Here is a 21,323-nt window from a genome sequence, read left to right on the forward strand (position 1 = left end):
CACAATAAGGAGAAGAGTCATTTTAACTCTTCTAATTAATTTTTCCTAAGCTAGCATAACAGTCTCCATGTTCTGTCCCACAAAGTCTAAAAGCTTGAAGCTAGGCAATTTATCTAACCTGGGACATTTAACAATTGAGGTAAGTCAAGAACATATACCCAATATAGCTCTTATGTTACCATGGTCTGGGCATTCAGCAAGCACACAGTCAGCATATCTTCTGCAGCATTCTGTGGAAAAAACAGAGGACATGCCTTCTCCCCCAATATTAAATCAGGATCATGGCATATGTTAGTAAGTGAATTCCTTCATTTCACCTAGACATCAATATGTCTAATTACAAGATGTCATATACATTTAGCAAGGAGTTTCTTGGCATCCAAATTTTAAAATTTTTTTTTTAAACATGCAAGCATAATTTAAATTATATGCACAGGGACACAATTTCCCCTCTCTTCTTTCTTCCAAGAAGATATTGTTTTATTAATTTAAGTTGGAACACAAAGTATAAACCATAACATAGGCAATAACTATGTAATTATATAAAATATAGTTGCTTTTTCTGTTAGAGCAGTTGCAACTAGACAGCCTAAAAATGAATCATTAGTCACATGTACATATTTTTTTTAATCTTTTAAATTAGAAATATGAATATCATTTATCTGTAATAACTAAGTCCTCTAGGATTAACACCATTACGTGGTAGAGGTAGAAATTGAGGACATCAAGAACAAATCTTTATAATTTGATGTGCACAAAATATAGAATTATTTCAAATACCTAAAGGACAGTCATTTAGAGAACATATCCTTTGTTCTTAGAAATTTGAATCACATTTGTATAAACTGTAGAAATTAAGAATTAGCAGTATTAAAAATGGACCAATTTTAAGCAATTATAAACCATGAGCTATGTATATCTACTATTATTAAAAGCTTGACCTTTAACATCTTAAAAATAGCTGCTATAGCACCCAATTCAGGTATCTGTGTTGAAGCAGGGAGAAACTTAAAGGAATAAACATGTGATCTGATAGTACAAATTATCTTTTGGATAACAATTATTAATTTTGCCTAAAAATGCTTGCCATGTAATAGATCAACCATTAATAATAAATTTGATTGTTGCTTGAAGCAAGGAACAAATGTTTCCTACCTTGAAAACAGAGGTTTAAGACCTTTTGTGGCAAGCTTAAAATGAGGTAAATAAGATAAAGCCAATTAATATATCCTAACAACTTTTGAAAGCCATTTACCTAAAAATTCTAAAAGTCTATAGGAGCAAGGGCCTGTAACAAACATTCTATGAACATTATACACTGAAAATTTTAAGATCTTAACTTCTAATATTGAAACAGAGACAAAACACATTTTTTTTTTTTGCCCTAGGATCCACCTTTAGTCCTTGGCAAGGACTAGATCTGAGCCTTTTAACTAAGACAGAATTAAACAAAAGAAACCTGTAATTTCATGGTCAAAGGAACCTACTTGATATCAAATACATTTCCACAGAGATCTCCTTTTTAATCTTGGAGGATTAAATTTTGCTCCTACCATTGTAGCCTATAAACTTGTGGAAAAGTGGCAATGGGCCTCTAAAACCCATAGCTGTATCACTCTCAAAATTATCTTAATTACAAAATGTTAACAATTACGAGCCTGCAAACTGAAAACTGTAGCCAATGACACACTGATTTTTATTGTAACTCAATGTTTTCTTGCAATATTAGAGCACAATTGTAATTTTGGAAGCAAATCTCAATTTTAAACAATCTATTTTCTTTAAAATTAATGGCAAACACATATTTACAGCACAAGGTTTGTATGCCAGTTCTTATGTTCAAGTGTATAACAGTGTAACTTATTAAAGAGACAATATTTTAAATCTTAATCTTCATTAAGTCTAATCTCCAGGCCAAGATTCACATGAAACACCATGCCAATTTAGGAGCGTCCCAAAGGCCTGTATTTCCTGGATTGCGTCATGCCACGTGGTGTTCAAAATGGCGACTACCCTAAACTACCAGCCTTAATCGTCATGCCACGTGTTTGTTTAAAAATGGCGACTACCCTAAACTACCAGCTTTCACCTAACATTTGTTAATAACATTATACCTTTTAAATCATGTCCAGTGACTTAAGCCAATACTCTATAGTCAAGTCATGCAAAATATACCTTTAAATCCAATTATAAACAAGAACAAGGCATGAGTGGCGTTAGGCCACGTGTAGTTAGTTAAGATAGCTCTAACACTGAATCACCAGTTTTAAACTAACCTTTTCTTAATAACACTATACCTTTTACATAATAACCAATTAATTTATAACTCTTTAGTCAAGAAATGTAAAGCCTTATATCATTAAAACTAATTAGAAACAAGTATAAAGCGACTACATGAATTTCACAAGCCAAACCAAAGTCTTCCCAAATCTCGAGGTTTCTGGGCTTTAAGAGCGGCTTTTTCCCCAGCCACGCTTGCCTCTTGAGTGAGCTGCGCTGTCGCGGCGTGGCTTTGAATCAATCCCCACACAAACTGTGGCTAGCTCAAGAGGTTACCAGCAGATGTAATCTTTACCAATTTTTTCTTTTTAACATGAAACAGTCATTCACACAAAGACACAGAGAGGACATAAACATACACATAGACAGTCGGTCGGTGCACCGGGACAAACACGGAAAGATACACAGAAGGTTAAGCGTGCTTGTTAAGCAATTGCATCCATTTTCCTCTTTAAACAGCTCTTAGAAGCTGTGGACATATGCCTATTTTTAAAAACCCCTTTCTTTTCGCCGAAATCAGCTCTTACGAGCTTTGGGCAAATGCCTACCAAATTCCTTCCCCATATTTCCCTATCTTATCAACCCAAGCAGTCCTGCGCTGGGTCCACGCAGTATGCTTGAAAAACTGTATCCATTCCTGCACTCACAACAATAGACACGAATTCACTAGCGCTAGTTTTGACTTCTATGTTGCTTACCGTGCGGATACCATTAATTTTCAACTTTTCCGCGAAGCTTCGCTGGATAGGGCTACCTCAGGAAATTCTCTCGTGGCAGGTCTTCCCACGTTCAGGCGCCAATATGTAGCCGCCAGCAGCTACATGTAAACCGGGTTACCTGTTGAGAGAATTTTGGGGTCATAGGGAAGAGCGGCGAAAAGAACGTACGGCCAAGTCAATGTTCACTGATCAAAGCCGTAAACTTTAATGGCGCCGGACCTTTTAACAGTTCGGGCAAACCCTTCCCCCCAGACTCCAGGCTGAGTTCCGGTGGAAGTTGTCTAGCTTCTCTTGGAGGTCTTCGTCTTGACTGCTCCGGGCAGCTGGGTGGGTCACTTGCTTAATTCAGGAATTCCTATACCTGGAGGAACAATGAACTTAACCTTTACTACGTGCGCTCCACCCTAGGTGGAGCAGGATCCTGGCTAACTGGGAGAAGTTAACCTTGACCAAAGTCAAACTCTGACCAAGTGCAAGACTGCCCCAATATGGCTCTGTACAGCACATGTCTGGAGGTTGAAGGACAACTTTTGGGAGTTGGTTCTTTCCTCCCATTGTGGGTTTCAGGGATATGACTCAGGTCCTCAGGTCTGTTGTTTTTAACAAAAATCTCAAACATTTGGTTTTACCAATAAAGAAAGACTCAGGAGCCAAATGCTGAGGTGAAAACATGCTCGCTCAGAAAAGCAGAGAAAGCACCCACTGACCTTCCTCCTTAGCAGACATCCCAAAAGGAACCTCTCCTTCTCTACACTGTCTCAAAAACCCTTCAAACCAAAAGTCCCTCCCTCTACTTCCTGCCTCTCTCTACCTGTCCTCCCGACTTCCTCTTATTCTCTATGGTTTTTTCCTGTGTTCATTCTCTGTCATCTGGTTGCTTGCCCCGGCTCTTGACCTATGGTTATGGCTGCTTTTATTTAATCCTGTTTATGATAATCAGAAAGCCCTTCGATTAGATTAAAGGTGTGTGCTAGGGCTGAGACATGCCACAACTAGAAACAGATTTTTCCAGTAAATAGCACAATCTCCGGTTTCACAGTGTGATCAACTATCCTGCAACACAGGCCTTCATGGAATGTACCTTTACCCACTAAGCTGTGGTGCCAACCCCCGTTCCTTCTTATGAACATCTAATTCTGTGCATGTACCATAGTGCTTCTCCACTTACTGATGGACACTGGGCTGGTGTGAATAGCATCGCCAAGAGCATCTGGTGTAGACTTGTTGAATTCTCTCTTGGTTTAGTTTGGATTTTTTTGAGACAGGGTGCAAGTTGGTCTTGAACTCGTGAGCCTCCCGCCTCTACCTCACAGCTGCTGAGGTCATTCCACCAAAAGCCTGGCTCGTGGATAAGGTTTTGTGTGAATATCTATTTTCTCTAGTAGCAGAATTGCTGGATCCATGATGACTGTGTGTCAAATTTTGTATGTATGGGTACAATGTTGTATCTGTACATATGTGGTGTGTGTGTGTGTGTGTGTGTGGTGTATGCACATGCATATAAAGTACAGATATCAATATTGGGGGTATCCCTTAGTCACTTGTCACCTGATGTTATGAAACAAAGTTTCTCTGAACCTGGGGCTCACCAATGGGCTGGGCCAACAAGCTCCGGGAACCCACCTGTCTCTGCCTCCCTGGCATTGAGATTACAGACAAAACAGTGCTGTCTGCTGACTTTTGCATGGGTTCTAGGGATCCAGTTGTCCTTATGCTTGCTTACGGATCATCAGATGGCAACTTACAGGAGTCGGCTCTCTGTCTGCCTTGTGGGTTCTGGTGGCCGGGCATGGTGGCTGGTGATTTCACTCACGGAGCAATCTTGCCGATCCTGTTTTCTACCTCTGTGTCTGCCCTTGTTGGTTGTGATGACAGCCATGCTGGCGGGCATGCAGTCCCTGCTTCTCTGATTTGTTTTTTGCCTCTTCTCACCCAATAGACTGTGTGTGGCTTGCTAAATCAGTCTGTGGCTGCGCCTTAACTGCCAAGGTCACGCAAGATTAAATGCAAGAGCTAAGCTTGCATCTCACCTGTCTCATTCATAATCTGAACTGCATGGTTTGGATGGATTCTCTCACTTGTGAAGGGGGAGCCTCTAGAAGGACAGAATAGCAGCTGTGAAGGGATGGAGCATGGCTTGTGGTGATGTCTTACACGATGATGCCCTCTGGGCTGAGGATCCAGGAACCGTTCACAGAATCATCAAAGCCTCTATTGTTCAGTTAGCCTTCTCTTTAGTTTTCACGGACTGTCCCTCGGGCCACAAATTGATCACTCCCGGGATGAGCCAGAAGAAGAGCTGCTGGATCAATGCGCCTGCTTCCCTGGGAGAATAGGAGTGGACACTGCAGTGTTGATGTGGGGCGGACAAGGGAGGGGGTGGGAAAGGAAGCTCGAAGCCTACCGTAACAAGAGGATGATAGAGTTTGGCTTTATTTAAGACAAGAAACACCTAGAAAGGCAATGAGTTCAGGAGGCTGCCTCAGAGAATCCAGTCAGTGGCCTGAGTAGACAGCAATCCTATCTCTCTGCCCTTGAAGATGGCAGGAACTACTCAAGAGGTCCCTGGGTACTGAGGGCTCAGGTATTGGCCTCCTGTCCTTTCTCACTTCGGAGAATGGCCAAAGCCAAGCAGGTCCCCCCCGCGCCCCCCCCCCCCGGGGCAGCTACTGAGCAGGTCGCCATGGCCCCCATGCATGACTCTAGAATCCAGCCATACCCCAGCCATCTCACCCTTCATTCTGTTCTTTAAACATTTCAAGTTTATTCCTCTGTGTTTAGGCAGGCTGACTGTGTGAGCTATCAGTCCCTCCCACCACCAGCTCCCAGCTCCACATATAAGGCGTCCTGAGACAAGAAGCTTGCAGATACTACAGCAAAGGAGGGAGGAGGTGTTGTTCCGGATTGTAAGTCTGGGAAGAGGAAAGCTCTTGAGGACCTGATGGCTTCCCCTGGCCTGGGCTCCAGTGGAGTCTCAGCCTCACTGACAGGAACACAGGCGTACCTGCAGGGTCGGACGGACGCTAAGGACGCTGTGCCTTCCAGGCCCTGGAGGACCAGCAGGAGGCCACCAGCAACTACACCAAGACCCTGAACTGTTCTTATGACCCAGGGTACCAAGTTATCTTTCCTGTCTTGAGACTTTGACCCTCCAGGCCAAGGCAGGAAAAACCTGGACAGGCAAAGGTGGAACATAATGACAAGGGCAGGTCTCATCAAAAGGGTAGTATGAGGTGTTAAAATGACAATTTTTTTCCAGTCCTGAGGTGGATCCCTTATGGCAAATGCTATACTACTAAACTACATCTCCAGCCTCATCAGAGACAGCGCATGTCTGTGTGTGTATGTGTGCATGTGTGGGTATACATGTTTGTGTGGGTATGCACATGTTTATAGGTATATACATACTTGTGTATCCATACATACTTGTCTGGGTATATACATATTTTTAAATGTATGTCTATGGGTATGTACATACTTGTGTGTATATATATGTATGTAGCTGTGTGTATATGTTTGTGAGTATACATGTTTGTATATGTACATATTTATGTATATATGGGCATATACATGTATGTATATTTATGGGTATATACATGTTTTTGTATGTGTGTATATTTGTGGGTATATACATGTTTTATAGGTGTGTATGTGTGGCATACATATTTGTGGGTATACATGTTTTGTTTGTAAATATTTATGTATATGTGTATTTATGGGTATGTACTTGTTTGTATGGGTGTATACATGTATGCAGAGTGTATACATGTTTGTGGGTATATATGTTTGTATGTGTTCATAATTGTGTATATGTGTGTATACATGTTTTTGTATGCACTTGTGGGCATGTACTTGTTTGTGTAGGTGTGTGCCAAATATTTTTCTCATTTACTCTCTGCCTTATTTTTTAATAAGATAACATCTCTCCCTGAAGATAGAATTCAGCAACTCAACTTGGCTGACCTGTCTGCCATTGAGCTCTGGGGATCCTCCAGTCTTGGTGCACTGGAGTGTCTGTGCTACCACACCTAGATTTCATGTGGGTGCCAGGAATCCAAACTCATATCCACATGCTTGTGTGACAGACACTTTACCAACAAAACCATCTTTCAAGACCCCAAATGACACTTCAAAGCACAGTAAGTCAGGCTTTAGTAAGGACCATCATGATGGCATAGGGAGCACAGGCATGAGACTTTGTAGAGGACCATCGTGATGGCATAAGGAGCACAGGCATGAGACTTTGTAGAGGACCATTGTGATGGCATAGGGATCACAGGCATGAGACTTTGTAGAGGACCATCGTGATAGCATAGGGAGCATAGGCATGAGACTTTGTAGAGGACCATCATGAGGCATAGGGAGCACAGGCATGAGACTTTGTAGAGGACCATCGTGATGGCATAGGGAGCACAGGCATGAGACTTTGTAGAGGACCATTGTGATGGCATAGGGAGCACAGGCATGAGACTTTGTAGAGGACCATCGTGATGGCATAGGGAGCACAGGCATGAGACTTTGTAGAGGACCATCATGAGGCATAGGGAGCACAGGCATGAGACTTTGTAGAGGACCATTGTGATGGCATAGGGAGCACAGCCATGAGATTTAGTTGAGGGGCAGAGACTGGGCTCAATCCTCATTCAGGATTAATGGTGAAATTCTTACTGAGGGGTGCCTCCAAAGAAAGAGGGATTCTATCTAAATCAACCTTGCTGAAGATTGGCTGGGTGACTAGACACCTTCTATGGGATGGTGGAAGAGAGGAACCTAGCCCAATAATAAGGATGTCAGATATTAACAGCAGGGCTTTGGGACCAACAAGGGCTCAGTATAAGGGTATCTGCCCCCAACGACCAAATAAATAAAATAAAATAGAGAGTAAGGGAGGAGTTCTTGGTAAGTGAAGTGAGTAGGGCCTTTGGCTAAAACTGGCTTTTCACAAGTAAGTGCACAGATGGGCCAGGACTAAAGTCTATCCAAGCAAAGGATCTTCATTGATTGCCAAGTGGGAACACGGGCCCAGCACTGGCAGACCTTCCTGTTTTTCAAGCAAAGCAAGAACTCTTTTTTTTTTTTTAATGAAATAGTTTGGTCTTTAAAAATACATAATAATCACTAACTATCTGTTTCAATGTGATGTGAGCCAAATGAAATACACAGGCTACAGGTTTGAAACCTGTAGTTAAGTGTGAGGTTGTTTCTTATTTATAGGTTAACTTGATCCATATAGAAATCTGGTTTTGTCGTTTTGTGTTTGAGACAGGGTTTCATGTAGCCCTGGCTGGCCTAGAACTTCCTATGTGGACCAGCTTGGCCTCAAACTCATCCAGATTTGACTGCCTCTGCCTCTCAAATGCTGAGATTAAAGACATGCATCATCATGCCCAGGGCATATAGGAATCTCTTGACTTGGGTCTTCATCTGTCAATAATGTTATGAACATTGTTTTAGACCTGCCATTTCTCTCAGGTTTTGTTTTTGTTTTGTTTTGTTTTGGGTTTTTTTGGGGGGGTTGTTTTGTTTTGTTTTTTGAAACAGGGTTTCTCTGTATAGCCCTGGCTGTCCTGGAACTCACTCTGTAAGTCAGGCTGGCCTCGAACTCAGAAATCCGCCTGCCTCTGCCTCCCAAGTGCTGGGATTAAAGGCGTACGCCAACACTGCCTGGCTTTGCTATCAGTTTGTTGAAAGAGGTAGAGAACATGTATGTATGTATGTATGTATGGTGGATGTGTGGATGCATGCATGCATGGATGGATGGAGAGATGGATGCATTTGTGCATTCATGCATCAGTAGGTAGATAAATGCATGGATGGGAGGATGGATGAAACATTCTTAGAGACACATTCTGAAGTATTACGAATTAAATGGTGTACGTCTAGGAGGTACTCTAGAATCATATGTAAGGTTAAATGAAGATGTAGTCAAATCTAGATTGATCATGAGGGGATCCCTGAATCTACATGATATGTGTGTGTGTGTGTGTGTGTGTGTGTGTGTGTGTGTGTGTGTGTGTGTGTGTTTGATTCCTGATACACCCTAGGAATGTTTATTTTAATGTCCTGATCACATAAAGATGCTTTCTGGGGGCTACACAGATAAAGTTACATCCTACTTGGTTGACAATATTAAGCTAATTTTTATACATAGAAGTAAGTACAAATCAAACACCATTTGGTGAAGGTTTATAACCGATGCAGTTGGCCGGTGAGCACACGGAAAATGATTCACTACTCAGAAGAGGCTGACAATTTTTTCACAACTTTTTTAGAACTAGAGACATGAAAATGAAGTCTTTGTTTTCTAGGCAGCATGGAATCATCCATCCCGGGTGTTTATGCAGATTTTCCTTAAGTGTGATAGCCCTGACATAGAGGGAGAGTGAGAGTACAGAGCACGGTTGTAGTAAGGGTGTGGGCTCTGTTGTTAGCCACAAGAGCGGCATCTTACCCAGGTCGCACTCTGCCGGTGAAAGAGTCTAGGATCATTTCCCTTGTTCCAACTACAACTTTCCAGCTGTGTGACTTTGGACAGAGTCTCGTTTTCAGCATCTATCAAGTGAAATAAACATTGCCTCTCAGACTCATCATGAGGATTAAATTAGTTGTTATTTGTAGAGCACTTAGCACAGTACTTGGCAGTCACTTCCATTGTCGCCATGCTGCTGTTAGAGCTTCTAACAGAAGAAAACACTTTCTGAGACAGACAAGAACATAATTGGATATAGAAACTAAAAAAAAAAAAAAAGAAAAAGAAAAAAAAGAAACATGGTACATGGTTTAGTTGGTGAGACACTTGTACTCCTGATGATGCAAATTCAATCCCCAGAATCTCCATAAAAATTCTGGGCATGGTAGTACATGCTTATAATCTCAACATTGGGGAGGCAGAGACAGGAGAGTCCCGGAGGCTCACTGGCTAGCTGGTCTAGTCTATTTCATAAGTTCCGGACCCATAATAAATCCTGTCTCAAATGAGGTGGATGGTGTTCAAAAGGAAGATGCTCAAGTTTGTCTGTCCTCTTGCCTCCACACAAACTCACACACATGTGCACATAAAAAGGTCCTCCTGTGTGTACACATGCATAAATACACCCAGACACAAAAGAAAAAAGAAAAGCAAAAGGTACACATTGTCTGCTGATCTGCTCTTAGCTGTTGGTGGGTTTTGTGAACCAGTTTCCTGTACCATCGACACAGAAGGCAGAAAAGTGAGAAAGCAGCCTTCCTTCTGATGCTGTTCTTCCCCCCAGAATGAAGTGGAGCTGGGGGAGCTGCTGCTGTCTCTCAATTATCTCCCAAGTGCTGGCAGGCTGAACGTGGACATCATTCGAGCCAAGCAACTCCTGCAGACAGATGTGAGCCAGGGTTCAGGTACGATATAATCCCTTTTCCACTAAGTCTCTATGGGGTTCTCTGTTGTGTGAGGGACCTGGGTTGAGTTGTGTTGTGTCCTGGATGTTGTTGCTAAGGGTGGGCAGCACCCAGAACTACAACACTAGTTCCAAAAGAAAAATAAATGATCCGCTGAGTCTTAATGGAATCCGCTGAGTCAGTGATGGAATCTCGGGAACCCTATCACACATGTGGCCAGTTGGGATTACTTCTGAAATGTCTTTGAACTCAGTTCCTGAGAAGTGACTTGCTTTTCCACGTACTATGCCTGTAATGCAGATCCCATGCTCTAGGTGGCGGTAGTGCACAAGTGATCGGGTCAGCAAGCAGAGTGGGCCCAGCCTGAGGGGGTTTCTTACAGCTAAGTTCAAAAGCACTTAGCAAAAAGCCGATTCTGTTCCATCTGTATATAGCTTCTTCCATGGCAGCAAAGGATGCTCGGTGGTGGAAATGCTATCTTCCCCAGATCCAATAGCCACAGGAAGTTGTTTGCAATGAGGTGACAGCCGAATCTAGAATGCACCTTGTGTTCCTAGAAGCCACACTATACACTAGAGGCTTTGAGAAGGCTGCTACGGTGGCTGGAGCACTCAGACCCACCACCGTGGAGAGTCAGTAAGCGCCCAACTGCCTACCACTAAGTGTCTTTGTGCTGCTTGCGATCTTGGAGAAGTTACTTAACCAACTTCTCCATCTCCATAATTGTACAATGACAGGATTACTTAAATAAATAGTAAATTCAACCACCTGCACAAATCCCTTTCTAGACTGTAAAGTGACCAAAGCGTGTCGTTTCTAATTCTGCCTTCACTCTCCTGAGTATGAGCTGTGATCCCACTGCTCTGCAAATGGCTCCTGCTTCTGGATTGCTCCACCAGCTAGATCTTAAGCAAATTGCTCCTTTTCTTTAAATCTACAATTTTCCCATTTCTAAAATGAACATGGTGCCTAAAACATGGAGGAGCTCAGTAGGTGCTAGATGAGTGGAGGAAGCGGAAAAGGAATCCGCAGATAAGCTAGAGGTAAGCGATGGTCTGACAGAACAGCTGGGCACGTGGGGAATGACTGCGTGAAAGTAAGGCGGGAGGAATGCCTGGAGTAATAAATAGATGAGTGGTGAGATGAATAAATGAATCAATAGGTAGACTAATAGAAAAATAAAACAGAATTCAGTAGAAGAGCCCTTGCCTACTGTACAGGAGGCCCTGGGCTCTGTCCTCAGCAATGGAGACTACAGAGAGATGGTGAGGGGACAGATGGTTACTCAGTTACATAGATAACCACTTGAATGGAAGGATGATGTATGGAGGGATGGATGATAGATGGATAGAGGGATAATAGTGGGTGGGTGGGTGGGTGTATGGATGATGGATGGATAAATGATGAATGGATGGATGAATGTGGATGGATGCTGGATGGATAGATGTGGACAGGTGATAGATAGGGGAGGGATAAATGATGGATGGATGAGGGAGTGGGTGGATGGATGGATAGACAGATGGACAGACAGATGGATGGATGGATGGATGGATGGATGAGTGGGAGAGTTGGAGACTGACAGGATGGCTGGGAAGTTGAAGAGAGGAGATAAAGATTATGTTTCATCATCCCTGGTAGTCTATAATGTTGTGTCCAATCCCCAGACCCGTTTGTGAAAATCCAGCTGGTACACGGACTCAAGCTTGTGAAAACTAAGAAGACATCATTCTTACGAGGCACAATCGATCCTTTTTACAATGAATCCTTCAGCTTCAAAGTTCCCCAGGAAGAACTGGAAAATGCCAGCCTAGTATTCACAGGTAAGGTAACCTTATAAGCACTGAGGAAGCCTTGGTGAGGCATGTTCAACTTGTCCCATAAAAATGGAAGGCACCTGGAGAGAATTATGCCTAATAACTTGGTGTCTGATGTTCAACTAACTAGATTTGAACCCACTTCCTATCTGTAAACTTGGACAAGACCCATGGGACCTAGAACACAATTGTTGTGTAATTATTAAGCTAGACTCCTTGAAACTGTCACATAACGAGGGCTTTGGCATGTTTCTTAACTCCCCTTGGCCTCAGTTTCTTCATTTACAAAATATGGGCAATTGCTAAATAAAGAGTAAATGAGTTATGACCCTTGAATAATATCTGATCCATACTCCACCATTTTTGATGATGGTGGTGATGGTCCTGTTATTGTGGATAACAGTGGTCCTGATGAGTTGTTGGATTTAATACAGGTATAGAAGAAAACAGGCCACTTAACTCAGAAAGGACGGTTGTAAAAGGCATTTGGAAGATATAAAATTTAAGTACAGGGGTCATATGACACTCTCTGGTTGAATCTAATCTACTTTTCTGGGCACAGTTGTGTTTCATTTTAGAGGTTACTACTTATCTATTCCTGCATAACAAATCACTCTAAATGTTAGTAGCATAAGCAAAGCATCGGCCAGGTCTTATCTCACAGTGCCTGTCGCTCAAGAGCCTGGCAGGAGCTGGGGCTGGAGCTCAGTTGCTAGAGAGCTTGCCTGGTGTGTATGAAGGTCCAGATTCAATCCCCGCCACCACATACAGCAGGTGTAGTGGTGCTCACCTGTAATCCTAGCACTCCAGAGGATCAGAAGTTCAAGGTTAGCCTAAGCTACACAGCAGGTTTGTGGACAGCTCGTGCTACATGAGATCTTGTCTTAAAAACAAAACAAAACAAAATCCAAATTCAGGCAGAGCTCTGCTGTGTAGTCCTGGCTAACCAGATATCCTCCCACCCCCTACATTCCAGGAGGCCTGCTCTGGAGCTGTCAGAAACTCTCCTCTGTAGATAGTCTAAACTCCTTGTCCCTAGGTCTTTCATGAACTCTTCCCATAGCCCAATCTGTATGCAATACTGAGGAGATGACTCAGAGGTAGGAGTACTCACTGCACTAGCTTGAGGACCTAGGTTCAAATCCCTAGCACTCCTGTAAAGACCAAGCAGGGGTGCATGAGTCTGTCCCTCAGCACTGGGGGCTCCTTGACAGTGGCTGTCATATTCTCAAGGGAATAAGGATGTAGATGACACCCACCCTCTCCTCTGGCTTTCACATATGCATCTTCCGCGTGCATGCACACACATATGCACACACTCATGCCCCATCTCTTGGGTGACTTGGGTTTTCAGTTGGGTAGCATTGTCAAAGCCCCATAGACAAGGCCTGTTTTCTCTCTTTTTAATTAAGAGAGAGAGAGAGAGAGAGAGAGAGAGAGAGAGAGAGAGTACATTTGCATAACATGGTTTTTACAAAAGGCAATTTGATGGTATCCATTCTCCTCTCCTTCTGCCATGTCAGTCCTGAGGATCAAATTGAAGTTGTCAGGTTTAGCAGCAAGCACCTTGACACCCTGAGTCAAGACCTTCCCTTGACACATAAAAGATGTGCTTGATCCTACAAGCACCAAGACTCATGCTCCTTGGGGCCATGGGAAATATTCATTCCAGAGGAAGTTGGCATAGCTCTCCATCACACGAGGTCATGGCTACATACAGCATCAGCAGGAGCTTGAGAGGTTAGCCAGTGGCCGTGCCTCATCCCCAGAGACTGGCGCACACTAGATCTGGACATCTGCAGCAGGACCTCACCACAGTGCTGGGGCCTGGGTTTCAGTCAGCCAGTCAGATGAAGTACAAAAATACTCAGTGGAAAACCCCACAGTCCACAGCCACAGAACCTGGGGAGCAGTGTACAGATGTGAGTGGTGGTGTTTATTACTGGTCAGTGGAAAACCCCACAGTCCACAGCCACACAGCCTCGGGGGCAGTGTACAGATGTGAGTGGTGGTCTTTATTGCTGGTCACTGTTCTTCCCTTACTCTGCTGTGTTTATAAGTTAAACTCTATTATGAGTATGGACAGGAAATTGCATACAGGGTTGGTACTATGAACTGTTTGATGTACCCACTGGGCTCTCTCTGGCTGAAGTAGTAGCAGAAATGTAGACGAGTGATTTGGATCTAGGCAAAGCCACAACCTTCCCGTGCGTCTCCAGAAACCTCTGACTTCCTTTATTTGCTGACTGGAAGACAGCCACATTGTTACCTCCAGGCCAAGGATCTGAATTCTAGCCAGGCCCCATGTTTTCAAACACATCTCAGGGAAAGTCAGGTTTGATCAGCAATTTAAGCGGTTGCTGAGACTCCCTGGGGAAACCTGTAATTAGCCTGGGGGGGGGTGCTAGGCACTCTGAACAATTCCATTCTCTAGTAGGAGGAGGATGCTTCTATTGTAAAGTCAGGTGATTTGTACAGCTGAGGTTTAAAAAGAAATAAAGAAAAGGGAGGAAGGTTGATTCCATAGCATCATAACACATGGTTCAGGACCAGTCAGGAAAATCCGTGAGGAGCCTCCATGGGCTGGGTTGGGGAGTGTGAGTTGGCCACTGAAGTGCTTAGGAGGGAGGAGGGTTCCAGAGAAGGACAAAGAGGAGGGAGAGGGTAGGTGTGCTGAGTAGTCTTTCTGTTAACTCAACACAGCTAGGATCATCTGGGAAGAGGAATCTTAATTGAAAAAAAAAAATGGCTCCATCAGATTGGCCTATAGGCAAGTCTGTGGGGCATTTTCTTGTTTAATGATTGGCAGGAGAGGGCCTAAGCCAGTGGTGCTACCCCTGGTCAGGCTGAGCAAGTTATGGGGAGCAAGCCAGTCAGCAGCACCCTTTCGTGGCCTCTGTATCAGCTCCTGCCTCCAGGTTCCTGCTTGAGGTGCTGCCCTGACTTGCCCCAATGATAGACTGTGATCCTAGAGTGTAAGCCAAACAAACCCTTTCCTTTCCAGATTGCTTTTAGTCGGGGTGTTTATCACAGCAATAGGAAGAAAGTGGCAAGCGTGTTAGGGTTAGGGCTAGGGTTAGGGTTAGGGCTAGGATTAGGATTAGGGTTAGGGTTAGGGTTAGGGCTAGGGCTAGAGTTAGGGTTAGGGTTAGGGCTAGGGTCAGGGTTAGGGCTAGGATTAGGGTGTAACTGGGAGAGGAGAAGGAGGAAGGAGAAGGGAAGCAGAAAGAGGAGGGAAGGGAGGGAGAAGAGGCGAGGAATCAATAACAGATTCTTTAAAAACTTAGAACTCTGTCACCATCCACCAATTCTGCTTCTCGGTGTAGAAAAGGATGCTGGGAATCTCGATTCCCACAACAGTGGAGACTCGGCTGTCGGGCTCCTGTGTTCAGAGCAGCAACTTCCACAATAGCTAGAGGTGGAAATCACCCAGGTGCCCCATGATGGGCAGAAGGAAAAAGAGAATCTGGCCTGTGCAGGCCACGAAATGTCCATTAGACTTAAAGCCCGCTACGACATGAAGCTTGAAGTCATGTGATGTAGAGTAAGCCAGCCAAAAGGGGACATATAGCGTAGTCAAAAGTCTATGGGGGGAGGGGCTCTGGGCTTGAGAGGGGGCAATAGGGAGCTATTTTTAATGACAGAGTTTCACTTTGGGAGTACAGGAAACAATAATAATTCTCTAGTCTGGGCATGATGTCGCACTCCTTTAAACCCAGGAGTTGGGAGATGGAGGCAGGAACATGAGTTCAAGGCCAGCTGGGGTTTATGTGGGAGACTCTGCCCCTGACAAACACATTCAAACCTGGGCTCAAACAGTGGCGATGACTGCACCAATATCAGTGTAGTGGTGTCCCAGAATTGTATACTAAACAGTGTTAAGATGTTAATTTTGGGGTTTGTTTTGAGACAGAGTCTCAGATGCACAGGCTAGCTCAAACTAGAATGGGATCATAAGTATAAGCTTAGTGCTCTCTGGGGTTGCTACCAACTGACCAACAGGTAGGTTTGTTTGTTTCTTTCTTTCTTTCTTTCTTTCTTTGTTTTTAGAAAGAGCCTTGTTATGTAGCCATAGAAGGACCTGAAACTTGCTATGTGGACCAGGCTGATCGCCAACTTGTGGTGATCCTCCTGCCTCTGCCTCTCTGCCTCTCTGCCTCTCTGCCTCTCTGCCTCTCTGCCTCTCTGCTTCTGTCTTTGCTTGCTTCCAGAGTGCTGTGGTTACAGACAGGCACCATAGTCTGGCAGGCATCAAGCCTGACAAGGACTTTTTCAAATCCTAGTGTCTAGACCTCAGACCTTACAATTATCAAACCTGCCATTGCATCTATCTCTCAAAGATTTGCGGGTGGTTCTCTTGCACAAATTAGGTTAGTCAGACTTTGCCTGGACCATTCTGCTCCCCCACCCCTCCCCCACCCCCACTCCACCCCCACCTGCTGACTGATTGGAAGTCTCCCAGGCCCCAGTGTGAGTTCCAAGGCACCTGGTCTGTGTTTCATCATTGCCTGTCTTTCTGCAGCTGGAGCACAGGATGGGTTAATTGAATCTGCTGCTGCAGTGAGGTGGATAGGGAAGCAATGGGAGCAGATCAAAGGCTGGAGGGTGGTGCTTCCAATATCTACCCTGGGAAGACCTGGGATCTGATGGACACCAGATGACCTGCATAAGAAGTATTGGGTTTTAAAACCCAGGCATGTGGTACATGGCTATAATCCCAACACTCAGAAGTGGAGACGGGAAGATACTGGGATCTCAATGGCCAACCAGTCTAGTCAATCAGTGATGATGGTGGTGGTGGTGCTGCTGCTGCTGCTGTACTAATCAGGTTGATGCAGATGGTGCTGGTACTGGTGGTGGTAATGGTGCTGACACTAGATAGTCTTGCCATAGAAAGATCAGACCCTGGAATTTTAAAGACTTGGGATGAATCTTGATCCATTAGTCAGATGTGACCTTCCACCTCTCTGAGCCCGGCTTCCTCACATGTAAAATGCACTACATTATTCTAGTTATAGAATTAAAGGCAAAGCAGCACATGGACCAGCCTGCCTCGGGCAGCCACTTGAAAAATTCTGTCTGTTGCCTTAATCATCTCAGTGTGTGAGGGACATGATTAGCTGGTGGCTTTGGAGGCTCATAGCTCAGCTGTAGATGTTGCCCTAGCACCTTCCTCACAGAATCACCCTCGCCCCTAAGTTACCAGCTGGTACCATGTCCAGAAACTGACACAGCTATGCCAGCCCAGCTGCAGGACCAGACCAGTGCTGGCTCCCACAGCATCCTGCCAAGCATGTAAGACAGACAGGTCAGAGAAAGAGCTGGCATCTGCACCAGGCTCCAGCCCCAGACCTGTTTATGAGCAGCGAGCAGCTAAGTCACATGCTAAATATCCTCACTGTCCAGAGAGGACCATGAAGTCACCTGGCAGCCAGAGACTAGAGAGCTGGATAAGGGCCCCATCAACCTGCGTGTGGACCCCAAGGTCAGTGGGAGTGGGTATGACCCTCAGATGGTATAACTGAGGCATTGGGAGCCAAACTGCATGGTGGGTTGTCACCAATGCCCCCACTGGTCCCTAGGAGACATACCCAGGCAGACTAAGTACAGAGCATAGCACAGGCCTTGACAACTGAGCTGCTGGTGGAGTAATGTCACACAGAAGGTCAGGTAGAACTTGTGGTCTGAAACAAATGGATTTGCTTGTTAAACACCAACATATGACTAGGGATTAAACAAGACCTACAGCCTTAGAGTGTTCAAAATATATGTTGTAACAATCCAAAATTACTTCAGTTATAAAGAACCAAAAAACGAACAAACAAACAAACAAAAACCCTGACAGATTCTCTGGGTAGCATACAGTTGACAGGGCTGCTATAAGACAGCCCAGATGTTGGAATTTCCCAGACTTCAGAGCAGCTTTGACTGCACTAAGACCATGATTCTCAGCCTGTGGGTCTCCACCACCCTTTTGCAAGTGAAAGGACCTTTTCACAGGGGTCGTATATCAGATGGCTTACATATCAGATATTTACATTATGATTCATAACAGTAGCAAAATGACAGTTGTGAAGCAGCAACAGACATAGTTTTATGGTTGGGAATCACCATAACGTGAGGAACTATATTAAGGTGTCACACGCAGTATTAGGAAGGTCGAGAACCACTGTTCTAAGAAGTAGGGGTGAACCCTCTTGCCTGTCAGCAAGCAACAGAGAAGTATGGAATCGTCAGAACCAAAGATGTGGAACTGAAATAAAATGCTCTCAGGTGGACCCACAGCAGACAAGGAGGAGGCAGCCAGGAAAGAATGAACTGGAAGTCAGACCAGAAGTCGGTCAGTTCCACCCAGGCGTGTCTGAGAACTCTCAAGCCTTGTCCACCAACTCCCACGAGTTACTCCCTGACTGCCACCCACCCCTCCCTCAAATGAGTGACCATAATAATAGCAAGTATATATGTATGCATATGCAATAGCAGTAATATAACACCAATTATATTATTAACCAGTGTTCTGAGGAAAACCCTTGAGTAATAGAGGCTGAGACAGAACCATATGTGCAAAAAAAAAAAAAAAAAAAAAAGCAAGAAAGGAACATTCTGGACAGAAAATTATAAGTGCAAAGCCCCTGGGGCAGAAATGAACTTGTTTTGTTTGAGGGGGGGAGAGGGAGAGAGGGAGGGAGGGAGGGAGAGATCAGAATTAACAAAGGGAGTGCAGGGCTATGGTAAGGACCGTAGAAGGTGAGTATTTATCCAATACCTACTGTATACCTAAGACTGTGAGCACTGGAAAAGATGTGGCTCAGGGCTCTGTGAAGGACTGGATAAGACAGCGTGCACACAAGGACTTTGCACAGAGCAGATGCTCCGTGGGTGTCACTTTCTCGCTTTTCCAGTTTGCAAGTTGACATGAAAACTTCTCTGGGTTTCTGCTTCCTCAGCCCCCCAGCATCAGAGCAGGATGTGGCTGCTTCTATGGGGGTTACTCTCGGAGGGGCTTAGACAGAGGTGTCGTTTACCGGGAACACTCAGGAGTGGAGGACAGGCAGGGGCTCAGGAGAAAGTGCTGGTCACGTAAATATGACAACCTGCGTTCTGATCCCTAGAACCACATAAAATGGGGTACGGACACACACATCAGTGACCTCAACACTGAGGGGCTAGAGACAGGATCCCTGAGACTTGCTGGTAACCAGTCAGTGAGCTCTGGGTTCAGTGAGCAACCCTGCCTCAAAAAGTAATGTGGAGAGTGACAGAGGAGGACAGCTGATGTCAACTGCTCATGTCTGCAAGTATGCATGCTCATGTGCGTGAACACGCGTGAACATACGCTAATGAACGTGACTGAGAAGCAAAGGAGCAGGCTTCCCTTCAGGCTTCATCGGTGGGCATCCCACACTGGCCACAGGAGGGACTTGAGACTTTGTGGTAGGTCCTTTAGGCTAACAGACACAAGACCTGGCGGCCAAAGTACTACCATGTGTCTGCCATGAGATGGCCCTCATCTTGCTTAATGCATTAGAGTCTGCAGGAATCTGTAGGTGCTTTGTGGGTGAGTTCCCTTTGCATGGATTTGAGGCCACCCTTGACCTCTTAGTGGCCTCTGAGTGAGGAGAGGCAGGACACCTCACATGTGCCTGGATAACCCTATGCTCAAATGAGAGTGTCCCTGCCCCTTGTTACGAGAAGTATCCTAGCTAGACCTGACTTGCAATCCCAGCTAACACAGGAGGAAGATGGAAAAATCCAAGGCCTACCTGGGGTACAGAGTGAGTTCACAGCCAGTCTGAGCAACTTAGTGAAATCCTGTTTCAAAATAAAAAAAGTAAAGGAAAACAAAGGTCTGGGGGTGTGGCTACGTGGCAGATTGCTTGTCTAGAGTGCATGAGGATCTGAGTTCAATCCCTAGTACTTGAAAGGGGGAAAAAGTGTTCCTAGAATCCAGTTGAATCCCTGGGATGTTTAGGGATGTTTCCAAGTTTACTCAGCAAGGATGGATAAGAAACCAAAATGGAGGTCAGGGGACGCTTAACAGAGCAACAGGAACTGTGGTCCTACAGTAGTTTAGCCAACCTCTATAAAGTACATAGTGCCTGGCCTGGACACTCTAACACCGTCTCAGTGAACTTCATCATGACCAGATAAAGTATGTGCCACTTGCGTAAATGCCTAGGACCAGAAGTGTCTCAGATTCTTTTATTATTTGCATATTCATAATGAGTTATCTTGGGAATAAGACAAAAGTCTAAACACGATGTTCATTTATCTTTCATATGTTCATATATCTCTTATACACACAGTCTAAAGGGATTTTGATATAATGTGTCCCAACTTTTTGCATAAAACAAGATCTCGTGGTGTGACATTCTCCATCACGTCTGTATTCAAAGTGTGAGAGTTTGCATGTCTGAATGAGGGGTGCACCGTCTGTGCTGTTATCAGCCCATTTTTCATGGCTGGGCGATGCCCAGGGAGTTCAAATGACTTACTGAAAGGCTAGAGGGTGGGTATATTTAAGGGAAGGGCAGCTGCGGCAGTAGGTCAGCCTCTACATGAGGCTCCGTGCTTTGCTGCAACAGAAGGCTTGCTTCTTTCCAGCACAGCAGTCCTGGGGCTCCTTCCATGAGTGGCTTCCATGTGGAGCTGTGACCCAGGCTCCTGGGCTCTGCCATGATCTCAGGCTTTTCTGCCTTTCATTTCCAGCCACTTGGCTCAATAGGGACAAGAGAGCCAAAGAGGGACAGGAAGTGGAGAGATTTCACACCAAGAAAAGGAATGTGGAAGGAATGCATATCACTGCAGAGGAGTCTGGGAAATGTAGTCCAGCTGTGCAGGCCAGGGAGATTGGCCATCGGGCTGTGAGGATCACACCGCCTTCTCTGCAGCCAGCAAATAGCAGAGTTATTCTGTGCCTCACACAGCTTGCCCTGCTTCCTCTCTGGTCTTCCTGAGAACAGTTTGCCTCCAAGTTCAGGGTCAGAGTCAATGAGGGGGGTCCCATCACTAAATGCCTAATAGTAGCCTGGGATGCTCAGAGGACCTGTTAATTCAGACATGTGGTCCATAGCTGGGACTAACCTAGCCCTCTAGCAGATGTCTGGTGTCATTTTTAGTTTGTCACAGACCAGGG

The 21,323-nt window shown here is 44.8% G+C and overlaps 1 protein-coding gene across 1 annotated transcript in view; it reads left to right on the forward strand.

The window, feature by feature from the left end:
* Positions 1 to 21,323, forward strand: part of Syt17 (synaptotagmin 17) — a 68,783-nt gene that overhangs the window by 32,660 nt on the left and 14,800 nt on the right. Inside the window, exons 6-7 of the mRNA XM_052200540.1 lie at positions 10,253 to 10,373; positions 12,038 to 12,193. Coding sequence (XP_052056500.1) covers positions 10,253 to 10,373; positions 12,038 to 12,193 — 277 coding nt within the window. The remainder of the gene's footprint in view (positions 1 to 10,252; positions 10,374 to 12,037; positions 12,194 to 21,323) is intronic.

Source organism: Apodemus sylvaticus, chromosome 1, assembly GCF_947179515.1.
Source record: "Apodemus sylvaticus chromosome 1, mApoSyl1.1, whole genome shotgun sequence".
In the NCBI taxonomy this organism is placed as follows: domain Eukaryota; kingdom Metazoa; phylum Chordata; class Mammalia; order Rodentia; family Muridae; genus Apodemus; species Apodemus sylvaticus.